We start from the raw sequence: 19,493 nt of genomic DNA, 5'->3' as shown, positions 1-19,493 counted from the left end.
TTAACAGAAAAAATATTGGGAATCTACAGCGTACCAGTCATATTTTGAAGGGTACCGCAAAATAATAGTGTTGCAGATTTGCATGCATTTTTGTTAAAACTGTCTTTCTATAAGTTATCTGCTGAGCTTGTTTTTGAATATAACCTGGCTTGTTAGGTATCATTAGAAAGATAATTTACTAATCTTTAGAATGACATATTGTAACATGCAATATTTTGTATAGTTTTCATGATATATAACCAAAACTTACCCCATACCCCAAAGTTTACATTGAAAATTTCAGTCATAGCTAAAACCAAATTCTACAATTTTTTTAGCTTGACACAAAAAATCTGGCCGTTTTTGCTATTAAATCTATTTTATTCGGTACAGGGACATGTCAGAATTATGAAATAGACTTTTAACAGAAAAAATATTGGGAATCTACATCTGTAACAGTCATATTTTGAAGGGTACCGCAAAATCATAGTGTAGCAGATTTGCATGCATTTTTGTTAAATTTGTCTTCTTATAAGTTATCTGCTGAGCTTGTTTTTGAATATAACCTGGCTTGTTAGGTATCATTAGAAAGATAATTTACTAATCTTTAGAATGACATATTGTAACATGCAATATTTTGTATAGTTTTCATGATATATAACCAAAACTTACCCCATACCCCAAAGTTTACATTGAAAATTTCAGTCATAGCTAAAACCAAATTCTACAATTTTTTTAGCTTGACACAAAAAATCTGGCCGTTTTGCTATTAAATCTATTTTATTTGGTACAGGACATGTCAGAAATATGAAATAGACTTTTAACAGAAAAATATTGAGAATCTACATCTGTAACAGTCATATTTTGAAGGGTACCGCAAAATCATAGTATAGCAGATTTGCATGCATTTTTGTTAAATTTGTCTTCTTATAAGTTATCTGCTGAGCTTGTTTTTGAATATAACCTGGCTTGTTAGGTATCATTAGAAAGATAATTTACTAATCTTTAGAATGACATATTGTAACATGCAATATCTTGTATAGTTTTCATGATATATAACCAAAACTTACCCCATACCCCAAAGTTTACATTGAAAATTTCAGTCATAGCTAAAACCAAATTCTACAATATTTTTAGCTTGACACAAAAAATCTGGCCTTTTTTGCTATTAAATCTATTTTATTTGGTACAGGGACATGTGAGAAATATGAAATAGACTTTTAACAGAAATATATCGGGAATCTACATCTGTAACAGTCATATTTTGAAGGGTACCGCAAAATCATAGTGTAGCAGATTTGCATGCATTTTTGTTAAATCTGTCTTCTTATAAGTTATCTGCTGAGCTTGTTTTTGAATATAACCTGGCTTGTTAGGTATCATTAGAAAGATAATTAACTAATCTTTAGAATGACATATTGTAACATGCAATATTTTGTATAATTTTCATGATATAAACCAAAACTTACCCCATACCCCAAAATTTACATTGACAATTTCAGTCATAGCTAAAACCAAATTCTACAATTTTTTTAGCTTGACACAAAAAATCTGGCCGTTTTTGCTATTAAATCTATTTTATTTGGTACAGGGACATGTGAGAATATGAAATAGACTTTTAACAGAAAATATATCGGGAATCTACATCTGTAACAGTCATATTTTGAAGGGTACCGCAAAATCATAGTATAGCAGATTTGCATGCATTTTTGTTAAATTTGTCTTCTTATAAGTTATCTGCTGAGCTTGTTTTTGAATATAACCTGGCTTGTTAGGTATCATTAGAAAGATAATTTACTAATCTTTAGAATGACATATTGTAACATGCAATATTTTGTATAGTTTTCATGATATATAACCAAAACTTACCCCATACCCCAAAATTTACATTGAAAATTTCAGTCATAGCTAAAACCAAATTCTACAATTTTTTTAGCTTGACACAAAAAAGCTGGCCGTTTTTGCTATTAAATCTATTTTATTTGGTACAGGGACATGTGAGAAATATGAAATAGACTTTTAACAGAAATATATTGGGAATCTACATCTGTAACAGTCATATTTTGAAGGGTACCGCAAAATCATAGTATAGCAGATTTGCATGCATTTTGTTAAATTTGTCTTCTTATAAGTTATCTGCTGAGCTTGTTTTTGAATATAACCTGGCTTGTTAGGTAACATTAGAAAGATAATTTACTAATCTTTAAAATGACATATTGTAACATGCAATATTTTGTATAGTTTTCATGATATATAACCAAAACTTACCCCATACCCAAAGTTTACATTGAAAATTTCAGTCATAGCTAAAACCAAATTCTACACATTTTTTAGCTTGACACAAAAAATCTGGCCGTTTTTGCTATTAAATCTATTTTATTTGGTACAGGGACATGTCAGAAATATGAAATAGACTTTTAACAGAAAATATATTGGGAATCTACATCTGTAACAGTCATATTTTGAAGGGTACCGCAAAATCATAGTATAGCAGATTTGCATGCATTTTTGTTAAATTTGTCTTCTTATAAGTTATCTGCTGAGCTTGTTTTTGAATATAACCTGGCTTGTTAGGTATCATTAGAAAGATAATTTACTAATCTTTAGAATGACATATTGTAACATGCAATATTTTGTATAGTTTTCATGATATATAACCAAAACTTACCCCATACCCCAAAGTTTACATTGAAAATTTCAGTCATAGCTAAAACCAAATTCTACAATTTTTTTAGCTTGACACAAAAAAGCTGGCCGTTTTTGCTATTAAATCTATTTTATTTGGTACAGGGACATGTCAGAAATATGAAATAGACTTTTAACAGAAAAAATATTGGGAATCTACATCTGTAACAGTCATATTTTGAAGGGTACCGCAAAATCATAGTGTAGCAGATTTGCATGCATTTTTGTTAAATTTGTCTTCTTATAAGTTATCTGCTGAGCTTGTTTTTGAATATAACCTGGCTTGTTAGGTATCATTAGAAAGATAATTTACTAATCTTTAAATGACATATTGTAACATGCAATATTTTCTATAGTTTTCATGATATATAACCAAAACTTACCCCATACCCCAAAGTTTACATTGAAAATTTCAGTCATAGCTAAACCAAATACAAATCTCTTTTTTAGCTTGACACAAAAAATCTGGCCGTTTTTGCTATTAAATCTATTTTATTTGTTACAGGGACATGTCAGAAATATGAAATAGACTTTTAACAGAAAAAATATTGGGAATCTACATCTGTAACAGTCATATTTTGAAGGGTACCGCAAAATCATAGTATAGCAGATTTGCATGCATTTTGTTAAATTTGTCTTCTTATAAGTTATCTGCTGAGCTTGTTTTTGAATATAACCTGGCTTGTTAGGTATCATTAGAAAGATAATTTACTAATCTTTAGAATGACATATTGTAACATGCAATATTTTGTATAGTTTTCATGAAATATGACCAAAACTTACCCCATACCCCAAAATTTACATTGAAAATTGCAGTCATAGCTAAAATCAAATTCTACCATTTTCTTTACCTAGACATATAAAGTCCGGCATGTATTTGTATGAAATCTATTTCATTCGGTAATGGGTCATGTAAAAAATATAAAATAGACTTTTAACAGAAAAAGATTGGAATTCTGTAGTTGTAACAGTCAGATTTTGAAGGGTACAGAAAAATCTCAGTATTCCTTACCTGCGTGCATTTTTGTTGAATCTATCGTCTTTTAAGTCATCTGCTCAGCTTCTTATAGTATATAAGGTAAGGTGTTAGGTATCATTAGTAAGATTATTTACTAGTCTTTTAAAAGACATATTGTAACATGCAATATCTTGTACAGATTTTTATGAAATATGACCAAAACTTACCCCATACCCCAAAATTTACATCGAAAACTACTGTCATAGCTAATGTCAAATTCAAGCAATTTTTTACGCAGACATAAAAAATTAGGCAATTTTTTGTATGAAATCTGTTTTATTTTGTACTTGGCCATATCAGAAATATGAAATGAACTTTTAACAGAAAAAATATTTGGATTCTATAGCTGTAACAGCTGTATTTTGAAGGGTACAGCAAAATCTCAGTATTCCTGATTCGCATGCGTTTTTGTTAAATCTGTCATCTTATAAGTCGTCTAATGAGCTTGTTATTGATTATAACCGGGTTTGTTTAGTATCATTGAAAAGTTAATTAATAGTCTTTACAATGACATATTGTAACAGGCAATATCTTGTATAGTTTTCATGGAATATGACCAAAACGTACCCCATACCCCAAGGTTTATATTGAAAGTACTGTCATAGATAACGTGATCAAATTCCGTGAATTTTTAGCTAGACATGATAAAAATAGCTCTGTTTCGGTATTAAATCTGTTGTATATGGTACTGGGTCATGTCAGAAATGTGAAATAGACTTTTAACAGAAAAAATATTTGGACTGTATAGTTGTAACAGCCATATTTTGAAGGGAAATGCAAAATCGCAGTACCGCAAACTGGCACCTTTTTTGTTAAATTCTTCTTCTTGTAAGTCATCTGCTGAACTTATTTTGTGACACAACCTGGCTTGTGAGGTATCATTAGTAGGAAAATTTATTCTTCTTTAAGATGACATATTGTAATATACAATGTCATTCATAGTTTCCTGGAATAGGTCAAACTTTACCCCATACCCAAAAAGTTCAAATCGCAAATTACAGCTTATCTTAAATTCTACCATTTTTTGCTGCACATAATACAAAAGGCAATTCTTGTTTAAAATCTGATTTATTTGTTACAAAAGTATGTCACAAGTATAAAATTAACTTTTAACGGGAAGATGATACAATTTAGTAGCCATTTGGATCATTTTTGGAGGGGGAACCCATATATTGCAAATGTATGTGTTTCGGCAAATTTGCCCTGATACCTGGGTACCCTTCCAAATATGATCCAAAAGGCTACAAAATCATATTATGTTCCTGTTAAAAGTTAATTTCATATTTGTAACATACTTTTTTAACAAAAACACATATTTCATAGATTGCATACAAGCATTGCCTTTGGTATATAAAGTTAATAAATTGTAAAAAATGGTAGAGTTTCAGATTTGCAGTAATTTGCTGTGTAAACCTTGGGGTATGGGGTAAGCTTTGGTCCTATTTCATGAAACCTAAACAAGACATTGCATATTACAATATGTCATTTTAAAAACTAGTAAATTACCTTTCTATTGATACCTAACAAGCCAGGTTATGTCAAAATCAAGCTCAGCAGATGACTTTTAAGAAGACAGATTTAACAAAAAAGCAAGCGAGTTGGCAATACTGTGATTTTGCGAGACCCTTCAAAATATGACTGTTACAGCTGTAGAGTCCCAATATATTTTCTGTTAAAAGTCTATTTCATATTTCTGACATTCCCCGTACCAAATAAAAAGATTTCATATAAAGCATTGCCTTATTTGTTATGTCTAGCTAGAAAATTGGTAGAATTTAACGATAGCTATGAAAGTAATTTTCGATATAAACTTTGTGGTATGGGGTAAGTTTTCGTCATATTTCATAAAAACTGTATAGGATATGGCATATAACAATTTTCATTTTAAAAACGTAGTAATTTAGCTTTTCAATGGTACAAAATAAACATGGTCATGTAATAAAATAAGCGCAGCAGATGACCTACAATGGGACAAAGTTAACAAAACACATATGAGTCTGCACTGCTGTGATTTTGCAGTACTCCACAGAATATGCCTGTTACAGCCATAGATTCCCAATATATTTTCTGTTAAAAGTCTATTTCATATTTCTCACATGTCCCTGTACCAAATGAAATAGAGTTAATAGCAAAAACGGCCAGATTTTATATGTCTAGGTAAAAAATTGGTAGAATTTGGTTTTAGCTATGACTGAAATTTTCAATGTAAACTTTGGGGTATGGGGTAAGTTTTGGTTATATATCATGAAAACTATACAAAATATTGCATGTTACAATATGTCATTCTAAAGATTAGTAAATTATCTTTCTAATGATACCTAACAAGCCAGGTTATATTCAAAAACAAGCTCAGCAGATAACTTATAGAAAGACAGTTTTAACAAAAATGCATGCAAATCTGCAACACTATTATTTTGCGGTACCCTTCAAAATATGACTGTTACAGCTGTAGATTCCCAATATTTTTTCTGTTAAAAGTCTATTTCATATTTCTGACATGTCCCTGTATCAAATAAAACAGATTTCAGACAAAGCATTGCATTTTTTATTATGCCTAGCTAAAACATAGGGCCAAAGTCCCTGAAGCTACTATAGACATGGATACAAAATTAAGTATTTCCTGACTGTATGAAATTATCTCACTAAGGTCATCCTAGGGACATGTAAACCAAATAAAAAACGACTCAACAGTTGACAGAGCTCTGTTGTGTTATGTAGAGAATAACCTTTTGTGACACATGTATTGATGAAGAAGGTGGATATCTTTGATAGCTCATTTCAGGATGGCCTGACCAAAACAGAAAAAATTCCGTAAAAAATACAGATTTGCATATTTCATCAGACTATATTAGTCTATAATAGCAAATAAACGAGAGTTAATTACATTCTAATTAAAGTAAACAAGACTTGCTCAAATCAAGATTTACGTCATAAAAAAACAGCATATCTGTCAGGTTATAAAGAATCTTGAGCTGGTTATCTTTTAATTATATATCAGTATTTTCATCCTATTAACCAAGCACATTTTAACTTTCAAATTAACATTGTAAGTAAGTTCTGTTGAATCAGTTGAGACTGTACGTACTCAGAGAAAGCACACTGAAGAGACAAATGTTTGAAACTTAAGAAGTTCAAGGTCATCAAAAGCATTACAAGGAATCATGTTACACTTTCATTGCACTGTTTACACAGATTGCATAATTGCTATAAATAGCACATGAGGAATCTTACAGCCTAGCTTTACCATAAAAACCCTATCACTTTGACCACTCTTTTAATTGACCACTCTATTTTTTTCCTCAAAAAGTAATCTTATTTTATCCTTACCAAGTCAACCATAAATGGAAATTAGAACTTTTTCTATCTCTATTTATTTGACCACCCTATCATGACAAACTATTATGAGCAATTTCTTTTAGATAACATAAATGGTGGTTCAGAATATATCAAAGTTGGGATTCAGGAAAGTTGCCTTTACATGTTTTAATCCTCAATTCACTATGAACTGTCAAAAAAGTTGAACTTTCTGATAATTCCACACAAAATTATTTTGCGTTTGATGATTTCCTAATTAATTCAATTATTTAAAATCATATTATTATTTTTTTCTGGGTGAATTGATAGGGTTTATACAGTACAAGAATTACATACAATGTAAGTCAAACTTTGACCAAAAATGACAAAAAATTCCTTAAAAATACACATTTGCATATTTCATCACAATTTGAACAAATCTAAGTTGGGTTATCCCTAGGGACCTGTATACCAAATAACAAAGCTGTCTGACCAGCAGTTATGAAGAAGAAGATTTTTTACCAAAAACACCTTTTTGGCATTAATTTGCCTATTTTCAACAATATCAAAAAATTTAAAAAAAGCAGTTTCTCAAAATCATATTTTTCATCTACACAACAAATATCAAATCAGTAAGTACTGCGGTTCTCAAGATATTTGAGTGGACGGACGCCTCACAAACGGACATACATACATACATACATACATACATACATACATACATACATACATACATACATACATACAGACAGACGGACGCCGGACGGATACCCATCCCAATAGCTTCTATAGACTATAGTCTATAGTAGCTTAAAAATTGGTAGAATTTGAGATTTTCTGTAATTTGTAAAGTTAAATTTTGGGGTAAGGGTAAGTTTTGGTTATATTTGACAAAAACTGTAGAAGATATTGCATAATACAATATGTCATGTTAAAGAAGAATAAATTCCCTTTCTAATGATACCAAACAAGTGAGGTTATGTTAAAAAATGAGCTCAGCACATGACTTACAAGAAGACAGATTTGACGAAAATGCATTTTGCTTGGAAAATCGTGATTTTGCGGTACCCTTCATGACCATAACGCTATTGCGGTCCCTATATTTTTCTGTTAAAATTCCATTTCGTATTCTAGGGATCCCAAGGATTCTGAAAAATACAGGTTTGTTATCCTGTGGCGGGGTGCACGTAGACCCCCTCTAGCCCACGGACTAATTGTGATATGCGAACCACGGATTGGGCAACACATGTGTCATCTTCGCTTGCAAAGGTCTCCGCTACGGGCAGCTGGATGCTTCCCGAAATCAGACCTTGGCTGATAGACCCCCTAGATCGTGTTTTTTAAAGCGCCACCACACGACTGTATGTGACCAGTAAATAGCCAATCAGATAATCGGTTACTACGAATGTTTTAGTATAGGTCTTTTCCCACTTTTTTTTTTGGTGTTACATTTACAAGTATTCGTGGTCACTGTTTACATTTCATGCTACTGAAATCTACTGCTGAAATAACTGATGTGTTCAAAACGTCAAACAAAGGCCCAGCCGCCAGCACGTCTTACTGCAAGATATTCCCAGCTGTCGCTCAACTTGTAAGGTGAAAACATCAACCAGCCACACTCAAAAGATCGTGGCGCGAAATAGAACTGTTCTGCCCACCGAAGCAAATCTGTTAAACCACTCCTCCAATTTTGACCTCAAAAATCCACGATAAACCCATTACTCAGACGTTGTTCAGACATTGTAGTCCTGTCAACTGGCGCGACCGGCAGCTATTCTGTTGTTCATATTTTGGGAAAATTGTAAAAATTGTGAGACGATGAACAGGATTTACCCGAACAGAATATCGACACGCCGCGGGAGAAAAAACTAGAAGCATGGCTCGAAAACATGGACTATGACTTTGTGAAATATGCAAGAACTGGAAATCAAAGAACCGGATTTTTTTTTGGTGTTGTTCAGAAAAAATCACTTATTCATCACAGTAAGCAATATACTCATCGGTGAATTTCATAGACTACAAGCGTCAGTTTTTTCAAAGTCATCTTCTGCACTATCGCCATATTCGTCGATTTTTTTTTCTTTGAGAGATATCTAACGCTTCACACGATACAAAGCGTTGCCATACATTTCGTAACCCACGATCACTGAAACGGAACTTTTCGCCACCTCTCTGAATGACGAGAAAATCGCCCGTAACTTTATCCCCACCACGCAGTAAGATTTCCATGCATGACAATCAAATCCTGTATTAAACTCAGGCAAGATTGCCTTCCCACTCCTAAATCTCCGTTTGAGCCATTAGGGTGTCACAGGACGAAGGTAAACCAGAGACTTGGTTCAAGTCGGTGAATTTTCAAAAAAAAAATGACTTGTAAAAGTTCCTCTTGTAAATTTGGTAGCGATCGAACGCGTTTTTATTTAGTCTGTGCAGCTATAGCAGAAGTGAGTTAGTTTGTGGCAGGTAAACTTCCCTGTATCGCGTTCACCCCACTCAACGCGTTCACATAATCCTACTCACACATTTCACATGAAAACAGAACACAGATCATTGCATTCCAGACGTTCACCCAACTTACATGTTCACAATCACGCACTTGAACCAAGTCTAGTAAACCAGTAAGTAAATCGAGAGAAAAGCTGTGCGCAAACAGTGCGGTGGTCGGCGTTTGGAAGGTAGGCGTGGTTTTATCTTTGAGTGTAACGCGTGCTCTGATTGGTCCGCCTGATTTTCTAATTCCATCAAACTCCTTAACGCAAAATAGTGGGGGTATCCCGCACGGCGTGGTTAGTGGAAGACTCCTGTCTGGCTAACGAGCCGTGCGAGCGGACGATGCGCATGTGTTGAAAATCGAACGCCTTGAAGTGAATACTTCCATATCAGGAAAGGACAAGCTACTTGAAAATTTTGTTAATTGGCATGAAAGTTATACACCATGAGTATGTGTTTCTGCTGTGAAAAGAGGATTTTTCCTGATTGGAATGATACAGTTCACCAAAATTGAAGTGGTCAGGACAAAACTCAGAAACTGTGAGTGTTTGCACACTTTCAGTCATTTAACTAATGTCAATTTTCTGCCTGAATTAACTTTAATGCTGTTGAATATAAATAAAAAAATAATTTTGAGGTTATATATTGTGTTATTAATGAGAACCATGGAAGCCTGCTTTAGCAATGAAGGTTTTAGTAGCGAGATTTGATATTGATGCATTCATGTAAATGGACAATTCACAAAAACTGTGTCAGCATTTCAATGTGCAGTGATTGTCAACTTTAGGTGGTCATTAAAGTGTTTGTAAATAATTAAATAAGACAAAAATAAAACATGTCTATGCAATTGAATTTACATGCATTATAGTGTGTTCATGATTTTGAAAAACAAATACAGGATTATTGTGGATCTGATTTGATATATATCAAACTCCAGATTGATTTTTAGCATTGGTACATTACGCATAAACATGAATGGAAATTTTGTGTTGCATAAGGTCCAAAGTCTACAGTATTTTGATAACAATCTAGGTTTGTTCACCTAAGTTCTCTGTGACTGTGACGCAAGATGAGATTTTTTGGTTTAGTGGAGGTGCATTTTCTTGCCAGTTGATAATATTAATTGGAGGGATAATATTGTCACATATCAAAAATAATCTCACGATGGCGACTGATAATCCTTTGTTTTGTCAGTAGATCTGGGGTCCAGTAATTATATCAGTTCTTTCATCACATCGGTACTAAGATTGGGTTTTTAAACAAAATGGAGTGAATGTAGACAACGAAGAAGAAACACTGCAAGTGCGTTGTCAGCTTGTATGAATAATTTAAATAGTGCAGGCGAGCTGACTATACGGTTGTCCTGTAAGAATTGCTATAAAAATGATCGAACTGTATTACGATGGAGAACATTTAGAATATCCTTCCGAGGACAGCTCTTGCAAAGCGTGTGGATGAGCTTTTACCTCTGAAAAGTTACTATGATGTGAAACTTGATAGCATACAATCAGGCATCAACATTAAACGTAATACCATATCAATAACTGTGATCAAGTAACGTAAATAGCGTAAAATGAGAATAAAATCTGGCAAGCGGCAGTGAAAAGTTAAAAGCAAAATGGAAGAACGACGTAAGTGTGCGCCCTCTACAACCTTTTAAGTTCTCGTCTTTTGTTTTTATACGAAACTTTCAACTGCATATGGTACGTAAGTACATACGCGTACGTATAAGACTTACATACGTGATGTCCACTTTCCGAGGAAGATATCAAGTTTATATAAGTATCTTATACAGTCTGTGATGACTATAAAACTTGTGATTGTACAACTGTAGGATAATTATTCTTATTGTCGATATGTAGCAGCGTAACATACACAGTTTTAAGTTTCTGATAAAATCATTTCGATGTTATTATATGCCAATACACAGACACACACATGTATTGTCTTTGTATTTATGTATGTATTCTGGAAACGTAGGTCAAAAGTCGCTAAAGTCGTCCAGAAAATTCAGGAAAATGTCCCATACAGATCACCAGTGTGTGGTCAAGTGATCAAGGTTAAAGCGTTAGGGAGTGCATAGACCCCAAATTTGTCCCGAGGGGCTATAAGTAAACGGAAAGGAAACTGTTGGTAGCGAATGTACGTTTTATTTGAAATTTCACAGATTAAAGAAAGAGAATAGAGTATATACATCCCCATGATCGTTCGTACTATGTAGTGCTTACATTTGTTCCAAGCACTTAAAGCGGTTATTTATGCCACGACAAAAGTGAGTTATTCATATATTTAATCTTGTCCTTATGAGACGACAAGTTTTGATGCTCTGTCCCGCTAGTACTTCAACAAACGAACAAAATTCGCCGAAATTTGAACGACATTAAATGATATAAAAGTATCTGAATTTAACTTTACAAACCATACTAATAATTTGCGATTGCGTAATCCAATATATTTATTTTTCAAATTGTACGAACGAGAAGATTCGACAGCAACAGAAGCTGTTCTTTTACAGAACTATTGTCATACTATTGGTAAATATAAGATTTCAATCATCGGTGGTCATTTAAAAAAATATAACATGGTTATTTCAGGGTCTGAAGTCCCCTTTTTAAGTCTCTGATATAATCAAATATTCCTGTCGATGATACTTGATCCGCAAGTTTTTTTGGAGATAAGTTCACGTCAAACTGTACAAAGTCCAAAGCCTGGGTTTTATTCTCATTGCTGTTGAATGAAAACAGAAAAGATGACGTCACTATGTCGTAATATAACATATTATCAGTGTTAGAAGACTGAATGTCATTTTGGTATGGTACTGTGATGCGCCTGTTTACTTCACAACTTGAATACTCGTCTAACAGGCAAAACAATACGCACTCAACAATGATACCTTCGGCCTAAAGTAAAACCGACCACTCAATTGATGACACTTTTTGTCAGACGCCCTATATAAGTGGCTGCTCTAATAAGCGTAATACCGGAATTTCTAGATTATTTCATAAAACAAATGGTTCAAAGACAACCGATACATATCAAAGGCGCTAACGACTCCATTAACGAGCTAGAATCAATGCGAATATTTTGAAACTCCATTCTGATAACGCTAGACATTGTCTCACTGTATGCAACCATACCAGAACAGGAAGTCATGGGGGGGGGGGGGGGGGCAAAAGGATGTTGAAAAATATCCCCAACAGTACAACTACTGACTCTTGATGGTATTTCGCGCTTCGAAATGAAAGAGTTAAAGTTTTGCTCAAACTTTCCACAAGTAAGCCTCAACCATTCTCTATCAAAATCACGAGAAAATATCAAGACTCACGGTGCAGATTTTGGCACCAGAGAAACAAAGTACCTAACATTTACCGATATTTGACATGATTCAAAATGGCCGCCATCCTGTGTTATCGCTACGGGGAAAATGAAATTTTCTGATTTTCACAACACTAAGCCGGCGAAAACTTTACATACTCCGTAAGCTTCAAAATAAGCCCACAGAAGAGGAAGGAAAAGAATGTTGTGAAAGTTTAAGAGTACAAATATTTGCCCCCGAAGTGCTGCGCTTTCTAATTCTACCTTAATTACTAACCCTACGACTGGAGAAAGGAAAGTTCCGGATGGATAGTTTTTTCCTCTCACGATGCCATCAAGCTCTGGACACTTCGGATGTTCAACGCCTACGACTGAAAATAAACAATACCCGATATTTTCTCATAGTATGACGTCATCGCATGCACAACATCGTACAAAATAGTGCCTGAGCGGAGAATGACTTTAACGTACATCGTCGGTCAGCCTGACAAAAGTCCTTGTGGCAAGACCAACCAGAAGAAATGTGAAAACAAAAAAACAACTTTCTAATCACTTAATTCGACAACGTATACGTTTTACAAACTGAAAGTACGACCAAACGATGTTGATGTATTAGTTATTGTCGAAGACGCTGTTATACTCTCCGTTCAACAATTTTCATTTGTAGGTTGATACGTATGTAGATTTGCGATGTACTCACAAAATATAAAAGTGGTATTTCTTTCTGGGAATTCTCTGAGTCCAAGTATATCGATAAATTCACGGGGAGAGATAAGTCCAAGTAAGAAACTCGGTGTCAGCGATCTGACAATTGCTGTGTGCTGCATCAAAAATAAAGTCAGTATTAAAAATTATAATAGCGTACGACATGTTTGATGATTTATATCGATTATTACTAACGTGCTCTGACTTGTCTCATTTTGAACAGTGCAGAACAAGCAGTGGAAACATGAGAAAAATTAAATACGTATGATTGTGAAAATAATCGTCAAAACGATTTCGAATATTTCCCTTTTCCTAAGCTGTCGTCATTGACATGTTTCAGTGTGATGGAAATATTCAAATGACCAAATTGCATTGGTTAGTGTAATTGCAAACGGTCAACAAAATATCTTTTGGCATTTTGTGTGTGTTTTTAGCATGTCTTGTAATTCTATATAATTCTGTCATACAATTATGTAATATTATTGATATTATTCCGAAAACCTAAAGAATTTCCCTGGTTTTGCATTATTTTAATCTCATTAGTTTTCCAACCGAACTATTTGTCACAATTAGAATTCGCCTCATCGGGAAGTAGGGTATTATATATCGAACCTAAGGTTTTCCCATTACCTTTTAACCTGTTCAGCACGATTATTTGCAATGCTTACCTCATCAAGTGTTTCGATTGTTTCCAATTTACTTACTCCAGTGTCCCACTTCAGATGTTTATCATTATCGACGGTCAAGTCTACCACCTTCTCCACCGGTGCATCTAGGACATACTCAGATTTGTATCTGCAACGGAAATTTTGACTGAATTTCGATGAAAACAGTAAAGATTGACATGCACATGCAACCGTTCAACTATCAAACAGTGAAGCGGGCATGGTATTCTGAGTAAAGCGGTTTAGATATACGTATGTTTTGCTTAATGGACGAAGATCTGGAAAGTTCATAAATGTCTATGAATGCATGAGAACTGAGAAAATACACCAATCATATCTATATCCTAGCAAGTGTTACAGCCATTTGCTTGCCGTTTTATTTGTCGCATACCAATCTATACACAATCAAACATTCATACAGACAGACAGACATGCATACATACATACATACATACATACATACATACATACAGACAGACAGACAGACATACAGACAGACAGACATGCATATGTGCATGCATGCATGCATGCATTCATATTCCTACGTACATAATCAATTTAGGCAGAATTCATAAAGATTCAGAATCTTGTGAGAATTGTCATATATGTGATACTTATCAGGATGCAGTGTAATAGTCAGATTCTTTTAAATTTTTTAAGCTCGAAAGTTCTATGACATTTCCAGACCGTGACTATATTAATATCCTGCTTTTCAAAATGAAGTTCTGACAAATGGCAAATGTATGAAATTCGAACAAAAGACTCACATATATCCGTCCATCTCGTTTGAAACTCTGTAAGACATTGTCACTCCGTTCTGAAAATGTTAAGTGAAGATGCAAACGTTACTGCCAGAAATGTAATTGTTTAGTGGGAGAAAAGACAGTATAAATATCAACTATATATTTGGGCCTGACACACCACATTTGTTGGTCAGATAAACAAATGATACACTGCTTCAAAATGCCTTGATACAGATAAACAAAATTTTTGTCTTGACAGAAGGGGTAAATTTTTGTCAATATTCAATTTACGGGCTTCTAACTTTAGCCAAGTGCACAATATTATCTGTCGACACCAGTTAGAGGAGTGTAGCAGTTGTCATTTCTTACATGTAAACTGGATGGTTACATATCACTAAAAAGTAAGTGACGTTACCCACAGAAAATCCTTTCTTTCTGATGCAAGGTTCGAAATTCAAGCGGCATAACAGTCTGTATGTATTCTTAGCCTTCACTTGGAGGAAAAAATTACATCAGTAAGAAATGATATGTGGGCAACTTTCAAATAACTCCGAGCAAGGCCAACTATTATTGGCGATTTTATATCGATAAACTCGACATAACCAACTCGCAAATCGTTTATTCTGATACGAATACGCGCCAGTTCTGTCTGAGGAATACATACATACATTATAGACACTATGTGAGCTCGTCGTGTAAGGAAGGGAAACATATACTGGAAGTTTCATGGGGATAATCTCGTGTTTATTTCTCGATTGCTTTGGGTACGAAAACTACGCAAGTCGTGTGCATGGTCAATATTTATCTTACTTATGTTGACTCCCTAGGTGAAAATTTACCAGAACACACGATATCATGGTCCTGACTCTTTTAATTATTAACGTGTATATAACATTACGTGCCTTATTTGAAATGACAAAACATAATTTTTGAAATCTTAGTCTAATATCTGCAAATGTCGTGATCAAACTCATCACCTTGATGAGCATTCTGCAACTATGGTTACAGTTCAACCAACGATATCGATGATTTTGATAAAGAGAGGCTTGATGTATCGGGCAGTTTTAGAGTCTACTTCTATATTCAGGTTACAAGTGACTCCTCTGGTTTTACTTGGTGGTACTTGGCCTACACATCACACCGTCAGCGTTCGTTATATTCCGTGGAATAATATTCAAGAATCAACGTGTATTTACTTGCATCAACATTTCGAGCATTCTAGTCCATTTATATCTGTCAGAGATGGTAACTTTAACCACAGTCCCTCCACGTGTGTAGGTACTATGTGTTATCCCTTGTCAATGTGAGCAGAGAGCCATTTGATGTCTGATTGTGGAAATCAATTCTCGATACTTTTTGAAACAAAACTTTGGCTATGAATTACTCAAGCTCAGCTGAGCCGCTGCCACGGCAACATTGCACTGGAAAGTCGGCCATATCGTCAGGATCATATTAATATTGTCTTCCCATGAAAGCATTGCATACTACCGCAAGTCTGAAATTCTTACCTTCGTTTTATAATGTTTCCAGTCCTTGATCTTTGTCTCATAGTCAAGTAATATTTTCACAGCGTCCTCAGCGATTGCTTTGTAGTCCATTCTCTTGAATATTTTGCCAAGTTTGTGTCTACTGAGAGTTTTAACAAACCAAACACCGACAACGATTATCAACGACCGTTCAAAGCGTTCGCCATGCACCGAATACTAGTATACCAATATGTCATGTATTGTAAGCAAGGTTTACATACTTTGGTTCAAAGGTTACTGTGCAATTAAGGAGGTGGTTTTTATGTAGCACTGTTACTATACCTCCGAAACCCTCTAGGATCCTTTGTTTTGACACTGTCGATAAGGCGTTTATAGTCTCAGCAAAATATGTTAATAGTTATGAAATATGCATGTTAGTAATAAAATCAAGTTGGTATCAGAGTTTAGCTTTCTTTCCGCTCTGCAAATGCTTCAAAATCACTAGACGGGTTCAGATCCGTTTCCACTCTTGTAACTGATTAACGCGTACGGATCACACTGCATGACTAAGGGCCTAATGTACAGTGACCTCTACGCGCTCAATGATCTTGGGCTACCATCATGATCCACTCATATACCAAGGGTATTTTGATAGCATTTCACATGCAGACAGTTAAGTCAAAAAGTCGAACACCTGACAGCACGAAATGAATCTAGGAAACCAGGAATGTAATCTCTCTCTGTCTCCCTCTGTCTACCTGCTGTACCTGTCTGTCTGTCGGTCTCTCAATTTGTCTCTCTTATTATGCTATTAATATGAATTGCAGATTTCAAAATAATTAGTACACTTTGCAAAACAGACTTTCAATTTGCAAACATCAAGATATCTCTGGCATATATTTCTGAGATATTAAAATTACGCGCCCGAAGGGCGCCCCGAAAATTCCAAAGTCAAAAACAAGGAGATCCCCAGGAATCTACCCCCAGCCGAAGCTGACAAGTCCCTTAGTGATTTTTTATGGCAGGTATGACGTCATTAGTTTATTACTTCTGAGAAAGTACCAAAGAAAGAAAATACCACAAAGGCAAACATGTAGAAGTTGGCTTCATGTCAATGCGCAGTTCGGAACTGCAAAACGTATGTATGGCAGCTATTCTGCCGAGTGGCTGTACCGACAGAAATCGGCGCCAAGGCCGTAATATTTAGTCAATTCCCTGGCCATATAATACCGGTGTATCCAGAGGAAATAATTTTAACTGATCGCAGTAAAGTTCCCCGAAATTAAGGATGTACGATCAGAAAATTGAAAAACTATTGTCATACTTTTGAATTAATGAATTTTGAAGTCCGATATAGAGTATTGGAATAATCGAACAGGAAAGAAAATGATAGAGTCACCGTGCTTGATTTTCTATCAATAACGAATAAAAGTCACTTTTATCGACAAAAGTCACTGAAGATCGATACAACAAGCCATTCTTTTTTCAACTTCATGCAATGAACATTTTTATCGTACAATAACACACAAAAAAAACTTCGAACAGTATAAGAAAAATGTGTGAATAAATAGAACAGTTTATTTTTTACCAAAGTTGCCATTATTTCGCCCAAATTCAAGAGATTTAAAGTTTCATTTGATGGAAAATTTCAATCTTCTAGTTTTGTCAATTTAAGCTCTTTGTTTTGTACTGTACTGTGCCATTCAAAATTTTCTTTCGGGTAAGGTACCCTTGCTCTATTTTTCACTACTATACTGGGCAGAATGTATCAAGGAACTCACAAATTGCACACTCTCACGATCGTCGTTAGGGGCGCTCTTCGGCGGTTTTTACTGACCCAGCGAAATTCGGATGAACTGAGGTCCGGCTTCATTGGCGAACAGATCTACTATTAAAGTCCACTAATGCATTTGACAAAAGGTGAAGCTCAACAGAGAAAATGTTGAATCAATTCAAGAACTTTAGTCAGGATTTACGGCTCTACAACCTGTATGCTGACGACATCTCTCCCTACAGAATTTTTATACGTGCGTCTAAAGAGGTAGCAACGAATATCTGCTTGCAGAACTGTGCAATACGTGTTTCTTTCTTTCTGAGTGTACATCATTATATTGTCTATATTGGGTTCACTGTTCTTAGAATTCTGACTTGCCTAATTCAATCAACCTTTGATTAGTGACGTTAATCACCGATGGAAAAATACACGAGGCGTCAACTTGAAATTCTTAACATTTTATTCTTTTACCTCACCATAATGTTTTTTTCCAAAATTTGCCTAAGATCACAACTTTACAGTGGACCATATGTCAAAATTTCAATTAAATTTCATTTAAATCAATAGTACCGCTTATTTACTGCCTCCATGCTCAGGGTCAGACGCGGCTAGAAAAAGCGAGATGTTGCTGCGAATGTGTAATAAACCGATCTCAAAATATCATCAGTTTTCCAAAAAAGTTTTCTTTGAATAAGACCCATGAAAGACTAAAATAGTGTATAACACTGCCATAAGTGTCGAAAGTGGCATGTAAATTAAGAATGAGAGTAAAGTGGAGACTTTATGTCGTTTACATCAAGAGTGGAATGTGCAGCGTTAACGACTATTTGCATGTGGTTTACGGCCAAAGAAAGTTGTTGCGATGATTAAGTACTCTTTTCGACGACACTTATAAAAAACGGTATTATTAGAATTTTCCACTATTGTTGCTGCATTTATGTAGAAAAAGTGAAGTCTTTCTCAAAATATAATGTTGGAAAAATGCAAAAGTAACACATCAACAAAAACAAAATAAATAAGCAAATGAAATAACTTGCTTTAAAACTATTTTATTGAATTCTGTCATCTGTTTTTAAATTTTCACTGTTTACACTGAAAGTCAAATAGTCGCCCTTTACTAATTGTGTGAATATTTATACTTATTGCACTTAAATAAACCAGGAAATATGTCTTCCATGGTCTGTCATCATGGTTGCAACGAAAAAATTGTTCCATCAGACTTTTATATTTTATAAGCCTATCTTAAATCAGATAAATGCAGGCAAAAGCAGGACTTGTGAGTGTTGGTAATAGCTGTGCGCCTCCATAGAATATGATTGAATCGGATTTCCCAGTTTGCTGATTTTAACACAATTGCGG

The 19,493-nt window shown here is 34.5% G+C and overlaps 1 protein-coding gene across 1 annotated transcript; it reads right to left on the bottom strand.

Moving 5' to 3' along the window:
- Positions 1-11,596: 11,596 nt before the first annotated feature.
- Positions 11,597-16,617, bottom strand: LOC139115221 (stAR-related lipid transfer protein 5-like). Its single transcript, XM_070677172.1, has 6 exons — positions 16,403-16,617; positions 14,919-14,968; positions 14,155-14,281; positions 13,482-13,602; positions 13,059-13,152; positions 11,597-12,193 (listed from the first exon to the last, which is right to left on the bottom strand). The coding sequence occupies exons 1-6, from the start codon at positions 16,490-16,492 to the stop codon at positions 12,052-12,054; spliced, it is 624 nt and encodes a 207-aa protein (XP_070533273.1). The 5' UTR covers positions 16,493-16,617; the 3' UTR covers positions 11,597-12,051.
- Between the last annotated feature and the right edge of the window lie 2,876 nt (positions 16,618-19,493).

Source organism: Ptychodera flava, chromosome 17, assembly GCF_041260155.1.
Source record: "Ptychodera flava strain L36383 chromosome 17, AS_Pfla_20210202, whole genome shotgun sequence".
In the NCBI taxonomy this organism is placed as follows: Eukaryota; Metazoa; Hemichordata; class Enteropneusta; family Ptychoderidae; genus Ptychodera; species Ptychodera flava.
Note: the sequence above shows the minus strand (reverse complement) of the source record. Positions and strands in the feature narration are given on the sequence as shown.